The 8,082-nt window shown below is 28.9% G+C and overlaps 1 protein-coding gene across 1 annotated transcript; it reads left to right on the top strand.

The window, feature by feature from the left end:
- Window positions 1–4,180: 4,180 nt before the first annotated feature.
- On the top strand, window positions 4,181–7,739 carry LOC113868927 (UDP-galactose/UDP-glucose transporter 3). Its single transcript, XM_027504931.1, has 7 exons — window positions 4,181–4,375; window positions 4,482–4,579; window positions 4,692–4,822; window positions 5,294–5,324; window positions 5,946–6,049; window positions 6,145–6,266; window positions 6,962–7,739. The coding sequence occupies exons 1-7, from the start codon at window positions 4,272–4,274 to the stop codon at window positions 7,368–7,370; spliced, it is 999 nt and encodes a 332-aa protein (XP_027360732.1). The 5' UTR covers window positions 4,181–4,271; the 3' UTR covers window positions 7,371–7,739.
- Window positions 7,740–8,082: the final 343 nt, after the last annotated feature.

Below are 8,082 nucleotides of genomic sequence, written 5' to 3'. Positions count from 1 at the left end.
CGATTTAGTCCTAAAGTGTGTTGTTTATTTTTAAGAAAAAGTGTATTAACAAGTTACCCATTTAAAAGCATGTCGACAAATATATATATATATTCCTTAGCTGTCATTGACTTTCCAATATCCAATTCGGATCTTTATAAATACATTGGTTCTGCAGCCACTCTTTTTCACCGAATCATGGGATCCAAATTAAATGTTTCCAAAACCATTGATATTTTGGTCGGCTGAGTGCTTGTTAGTGAATATGATAAAATAAAAAAGATAGAATATTAAAATTAAATTAAAACATAATAAATTATTATTTTATTTTATATTTACAATATATTAGAATGATAAAATATTTAATGTTTCAAATAAATAAAAATAATATTATAAGATATATGCTTAAAAGAATAAATTATTTTTCTATTAAACTTAATATAATTTTTAATTTAATCTTTTAAATTTTCAACAAATTATATATATATATATATATAATCAAAAATTACTTTCATGTTTACATAACATTAAAATTTTGATATTTAATTATAATAATTTTTAATTTTTTACAAATAAAAATTATATTTTTGTATGAAATTATAATCATAACTGAAATAAAATATAAAATATTTATATATTTTGTATAAAATTTATTAAATTATATTTTTAAATAAATATTTTTAATAAATTATTAAAATGGATATGGAGTATGAATAAAAAAATAATTTTTTTATCTTAATAATTCTTAACTCATCATTCGTATAAAAAAAAAGAATTTAAACTATTATAATCCAATATAATAACATAATAGCATAAATTATTATATTTTATTATTAACAAAAAATAAAATAAATTGTTATATTCTTATATCAAGAATCAATTGAACTCTAAATTTTTTAAATAATAAAAAAGAAAATGATTATCGATAAGTCTTGTTAATTAAAATACCACTCATAAAATATAAGTATATATAAGAAAATTTGCATAGCATTGAATATTTATACATTTTTAAAAATTGATGTTTTGATACAATTGGAGAGGGTCTAAGTTGGTCAAACACTTGATCCAAGGTCCATACTCCATAACGATATCAGTGTAGGCCCACTTGATTTAGGAGATCACAACCAAAAGATCATGTGTATCGCCCATCAGACTCAAAATATTTTTCACTTAAATAATTCTGAAATTACAATATATTAGTTGTATGTTCCTTGCATGTGAGCCATTTTTAATTACTAAACATTATTGGGTGAGGTACACGTCTTAATCCTATCTCCATATTTTGTTCTTATACATATTCATTTAAACATTAAACTGCCTTTTGCAATAATCCTCCACATTCAACTCCTTCTTTTTAGGTTCGTCACAACTAATTACAAATTTTACCAAAGTATAAAAAATACCATATATAAAAGTCAAAGCACGTGCACTATGGCTGAAGCTTAAAACGTACGTCGTGAGAGTTGATATATAGTTTGATATCCCAAAGTTAAATTTGTGTTAGCTTGATATATTACTTGCATGTTAGCAATTCGATAAAGTAAACTCATTAGCAAGTTAATTCTTTTAAAACTTGGTGAAACATTAAGTGTACACGTGTATATACATTCAAATTAAAAATTGTCATTTTAAGAAGTTCAATCATAAGCAAAGCTGTATATTTGAATTTTTTGTAAGTATGATTCAATTAAGTTTCAATCTTCATATTTTTGTTATTTTTGGTGTTTATAAATTTTAACACTTTTAAAATTTAAATTTGCTATCACTTATAACGATAATGTAATATGCATATTTAAATATAATATATTACCCGTGACTTCAAATTTACACTACGCTAAAATAGAGATTTGAGAATGATTTTGTTTTGAATTAGAGAGCGTCTAAAATTGTTCTAAAATTTTGCACTATCTATGTATTATATTCAAGAGAACGGTTAAAGAACCGCTAATATATAATTATAAAATAATTTTTATTATCTGTTATCTAAGTTACCGTTCTAAAAACTTATTTTTTGCGTAATGTTGTAGTGACGTAACATGCTAGTTACATATTACATTGTTACTTTTTGAAAAAAAATATAAAGATTAAATTAATTATAGTAATTAAAACTATATATAATTATACTTATAAAAAAAGGAAATGGGGTTCAGACTTAAGTCGAGGTTGCAAACAGTAGACAAGCAGCTTCACCTTAGGGGGGGGTTTAGACTGAAGACCCTGGAAACACGTAGCATGGATGGGGGTCATTGCTGAGGTTGAGATGTGAGTAATGGAGTACGGGCAAGGTTCATGGTACTTGCTAATTAAATACTCAGAGACGTGTTGCCACTTTACAACCGTCGAGTCAATACTAACACAACACGAAACATACAAGAATTACTATTCATAGTCTATCCGGATATATATAGCTTGTAATAATGATTCACGTAGCAAATTATTTTATATAGACACCCCAAGTCATAGGCAGTGACTATATGACCTTCTAATTATGTGAATTGGGCATTAAAAATTTGTTCCGTATATGGATCAAACTGCCTTGTGACAAAACTATAATCATTTGATGGGATGAAATAGTTAAAATTTTACGTGAGAAAGAATGTTAGACTCTACACGGAAGGTATATATTTCCTAGTTCAACCAAGCTAGCTCTTGAAATTTGCAAGGTTTCCAAACTTCATAAATGGTAGGTTAAAATAAACGAAAATGGAGAGTCAAAGATTCTTGGTTATACAACACCTTTAGCTTGACAATCCTATCATGCAAAGATGAAAATGATATATTTGTTAATATAACTATAAATACTGTATATTTGGTCCATCTTACCTATGTGACCCTATGGGATGGATTAGTGATATAAATTTATTAAGGGTCTTACTAAAATATTAATTATACCTATAATCTTTTTTAAAAATCTTATCTATATTCTTACAAGTGATTATTTTTATATATAAATCATGATTTTAAAAAGTAAAAAATGATACTTTCCTATCATATATACAATGTTTTGATGTATACATGAAAATCGTACATGCATGTTTTACTGAATTAATTTTCTTTATTTATATTTAACACGAATAAAGTTAATACTTTAAAATTTAACTTATTAATAAAATAGTTTGATAAAAAAATTAAGAATTTAATTAAAATATGTTGGTAATGTACAAATCTTGCATACCTTATTTAGTGATATAATGAGTATAAGTGATAATGAGTATAACTGAATATCTTTGACTATTGTAAATGATTGTTTAAAAATTTATATTTATATTTTTTATTTGATTTATAATATATTAAAATTAATTTTATAGTTTGATTTATAATTTTTTAATAGTTTGTTGATAATAATTTATTATATATTTAAATTATGTGGCATCGTGCAATTACACAAGTTATCACATTAGCTATCTGTAAAATAGTTTTTTTTTTCTTATATTTTTTTCTATTATTTTTGTCTTATATTTATAGATAGATGATGTGAAAATGTTAATGGTACATTATTGAATATTTAAATTACTTTTGAAAAAACAAACATCATATATCTTTTGATTTTAGTAGAAAAATATTAACATTATATTTTAGAGCATATTAATTTTAAGTAATTTAAATTTTTTTTATTAAAAATATAAAGTGAATATAAATATTCTGTGATAAAATTATAAAAATACTTTCGTTACTTGATTTTTTTTATAAATTAATATTTATAAAAATATTTAACACAATAAATATTTTTATTTGAGTGTCATCTTGAAAATCTTAACCATTATATTTGCACTTAATTTTATACTTTTTATTATTAATCAATTATATATATATATGTGTGTTATTTTAGTGACTAGTTATGATTTCAGTTTTTTTAGAAGTTATTCAAAATAATTTCTTTAAGAAAGTGAAAATCGGATTTTTTAGTTGATATTTTTTTAATAATTTTAATAAAATAATTTAAGAAATCAATTTTTTTTTAATTTTCCATGAAGAAAAATTTCAAGCCAATGGACTGTTAATTAGCATCAAATAATTATTTTTTCAGAAAAAATTCATGACATTGTAACTAACAAGCGCGACCACTGGCAAAGTGAAAACGCGGCATGCGTATGCGCATCCAATAAGAAGCGCGCAAGGGCGTGTCACAGTCCAATAAAACCTTCCACGTGGCAGATCCACGTAGCATAACTTGGTGCTCACATCACTTGTCCTTCTTCGTTCCATTCCCACGCGCTTCTCCAATCTCTCCGTTCTTCCCATTCCGGTTCGCAAACACCAAAAAACCCGAACCGCCAGATCTCGGTGTTTCCATGGAGGCTCACGGCGGCGGCCTCCGCCGCGTTCTGGTGCTTGCCTTCTGCGTGGCCGGAATCTGGTCCGCATACATCTACCAAGGCGTTCTCCAGGAAACACTGTAAGAAGCGTAATCCACTTATACATTCTCGAAATCGCGGTGAATTTTTGTAATTCAAATACTCATTGCTCTGCTTTTTTGATTTTTTTTTCCGATTTGGTTTCAGGTCGACGAAGCGATTCGGTCCCGAGGGTGAGAGGTTTGAACACCTTGCGTTTCTGAATTTGGCACAGAATGTGGTGTGTTTAATCTGGTCATATATAAGTAAGATTCTATCTCTGATTACTTTATGCGTAAAGCAATTACTATGTAGATTGATTTGATATAATTTAATTCATGATTTTTTTTTAACTTTTGGTTTTGTTTGCGTATACAGTGATAAAGATTTGGTCTGGTGGGAATAGTGGTGGTGCTCCTTGGTGGACTTATTGGAGTGCTGGTATTACCAACACCATTGGTCCTGCTATGGGAATTGAAGCTTTGAAGTATATTAGTTACCCTGCTCAGGCATGATTTCTTCAATACTTTCTTTTTCTGCTTCGCTTTTTAAGATTCTATCATATTTAATTGATTTAATCTGGTATGGGATTTGTAGAATTTATTATTTTTACCTGAAATGATGAGGTTGGATTTGGAACAATGCAGTGAGGGGAAGGATTTGACATGGAAGTTTAGGATATTGTAAATTGAATTGATACTGTATACGAAAATTCATCTCTCTTCATTGGAGACCAATTAAATGTGAAAACTATTCTATAGAATAAGAAAATGATAATAATAATAATAATAATAATAATAATAAAAAAAGCAGATGATAAATACACACAAGCTGATTGTACAACATGTATTCAAATTGAAACAAGTTTTTGTTATTCATCCTGCATGCCGCAGAATTTGTTGTGTGTTTTGCCTTGTTCAATGTATTCGGCATTAGGCTATAAGCTTTTTAATGGGTGGTGTTATTTTTATTACTTGCAGGTGCTGGCAAAGTCCTCCAAAATGATTCCTGGTCAGTACATTGTGCTTGATGCACTAGAAAAGCTTGCATTTTAATTATAAGCAATGGAAAATTAATTGAGTTTTTATTTCATTTACAAAGTATCCCTGAATTTATGATTGAATTATAGTTATGTTCAATGCTTAAGTGCTTCAAGATTTGTCATATCCTTTTGGTTAAGGGAGATTAAGGATAACTTATAGATTAATTTCATTTTATTAAGTTTGATAAGCAAATGGATATGAATCTTTAGTGTCTTACCAAAACAATGGATAGTGATGTGGTCATGTATTCTATGAGACTTTTGTAACCCTTGTACTTCTGCTTGAATGTTATACTGCTTTTGACCTAACAATTATGTTGATCCGTGTCTTAAACTTTTACTCAGTAGGTTTATTTCCTTTTTGCGTGCTGATGATAGGTTAAAATAATTTCATTAATTATTGTTTACCATCGTTTTAGAATGTTAAATAGAGGAGCTTCTGGCAGGTTCTAATGTATAAGCATTTAAAAGAAAATGATAGAAAATCTTACATCATTCTTTTATTGATTTTCAAAAGTTTAAATTTATTATTGGATTATGTAAGGTACTCTTAAAATGTCTAACAAAAACTTCAATATACCTTAATGCAGTTATGCTGATGGGTACTCTGGTATATGGTATAAGATACACTTTTCCGGAATACCTTTGTACTTTTCTTGTTGCCGGAGGGGTATCGATATTTGCACTTCTAAAGGTTAGGAACTTCTCAGAATTACAGAGCTCACAGCCTATGTAGGAATTTTCAGTCTATGAATGCAGCTTAGCGTTATTTGTTTATGCTGTTTACAGACTAGCTCAAAGACTATCAGCAAGCTGGCACATCCAAATGCTCCCCTTGGATATGGGTTGTGTTTCCTTAACCTTGCATTTGATGGATTTACTAATGCAACTCAGGATTCTTTAAAAGCAAGGTAATAAACGAGAAGCTTCTCTCTTTTGATTTGGCATACAACAACTCCTGTCTGTCAGATATCTTGTAAACTACAAAATTTACCCATGCACTGCCTCGATTTCTTCTCTAGTTCACCCCCCTTGGACACCTCCATGTGTACCTTCTGTTTTTCATTTTTCTTAGAACTAAATCACTTCTCCAATGTTGCATGACAAATACGAAGCAATCTCAATCAAGAGCAACTAATGAGAACTATTTCTAAATGGACAGTTCTTGGAATTGTTTCTCTTCGGTTCAGTTGTATTTTCGTTAAATCCAGCTATGAAGTTTGAAATGCAGTTCTTATTAATTAATTTTGTTTGATGCATTTGTTAAAGTTCAATATTGGTAGCTGAAGAAACAAACCAAAATGGATTGGCTTACAATCTGAGGCTTTTGTTATTAGCTTACTGGCTGAAAAATATTGGTCCGTGCGATTAGTTTGTATCTAGTAGGTAATTTAATTGTCAAGAAAACAAAAGAAAATAAGATTTTTCATGTTTCCTTCTCCCATGTAATGTTGCTTGTAGGAAAAACTCCATTGCATGTTGCTTTCACATGTCAAATATTTGAGGTTCTGTTCGATGTTGACATCTCAAATATTCGAGAACATCTTACATATAGATTCATTGATATTAATTCTATCTTTTTAAACTTTTGGCTTGTCTTACTCAGGTACCCAAAAACAAGTGCTTGGGATATTATGTTGGGCATGAATTTATGGGGAACCATATATAATATGATTTACATGTTTGGATGGCCCCGTGGCAGTGGATTTGAGGCAGTTCACTTCTGCAAACAGCATCCAGAGGTAGCATGGGATATTTTTCTCTATTGCTGCTGTGGTGCTGTAGGCCAAAATTTCATCTTCTTGACCATAAGCCGTTTTGGCTCGTTGGCTAACACTACCATCACTACAACTCGCAAATTTGTAAGCATTGTGATATCTTCACTATTGAGTGGGAATCCCCTCTCAACAAAGCAATGGGGGTGTGTTTTTATGGTATTCTCAGGATTGTCTTATCAGATCTACCTCAAGTGGCAGAAGTTGCAGAGATTGCAGAAGAAAAGAAAAGCCACGTGAAGCCCTTCAGCAAATTTGAAGTCAAACATTAATACTATCGTAGCTAAATTGCCCAACAACCCAATATAATTAAAATTTTAAGGTTCAATGAACCAGATTTAGTTTTATGCAAAAGAATTTCGTAGTTGTAATTGAATAGATCCATTTTGAGAAGTAAAAAAAATTAAAAGGTTCGACCCATTTCTTATTCATTATGCCAATGATCAGTTGCCTGTGTATTGTAATGAAAAACTAGGTTTAGTTTTATAGCATAATATTAAGGCAAAGCTATATACCCTTTGTAAACATGAATCGTGATTTTTTTACTCTCAGCTTCTCTCGTTTGTTTAGCAGATAATCCCAATATTTATAAGCGCCTAAAGCAGCCTTTCTAAGTAGCGGTTTGAACAATAAAAGTAGCTATACTGAATTGTCTGCACTAGTTTATTTTGCTTTCAGACTTTTTTTGTTCAAATTTATATTTTACTTAGGTGATTTTTCTTTTAATAAAGTTTATAATAAACATGCAAGCACTTCTGGCTGACAAACCTTTTTTCAATGTTAAATACTCTAGGGAGAATTCAATAATTTTTTTTTTAACAAAAATACCTAATGACTAATTTAAAATGTTATTCTGACATTTTATTGAACCTTCAGATATTGTTTGTATTTGTGGTTTGAACTTTCTTTGATATCCCAAGCTCAAATTCCATTTAAGAAATTTTAATATAGT

Source organism: Abrus precatorius, unplaced genomic scaffold (genome assembly GCF_003935025.1).
Source record: "Abrus precatorius isolate BTA unplaced genomic scaffold, Abrus_2018 Scaffold6, whole genome shotgun sequence".
NCBI classification, from domain to species: Eukaryota; Viridiplantae; Streptophyta; class Magnoliopsida; order Fabales; family Fabaceae; genus Abrus; species Abrus precatorius.
This window is presented reverse-complemented; position numbering and strand designations above follow the sequence as displayed.

Coding starts and splice junctions, on each gene's coding strand:
- LOC113868927 (XM_027504931.1), top strand. CDS start 4,272: ATGGAGGCTCACGGCGGCGGCCTCCGCCGCGTTCTGGTGCTTGCCTTC. Junction 5,325..5,945: donor GTCCTCCAAAATGATTCCTG/GTCAGTACATTG, acceptor ACCTTAATGCAG/TTATGCTGATGGGTACTCTG. Junction 6,267..6,961: donor CAGGATTCTTTAAAAGCAAG/GTAATAAACGAG, acceptor TGTCTTACTCAG/GTACCCAAAAACAAGTGCTT.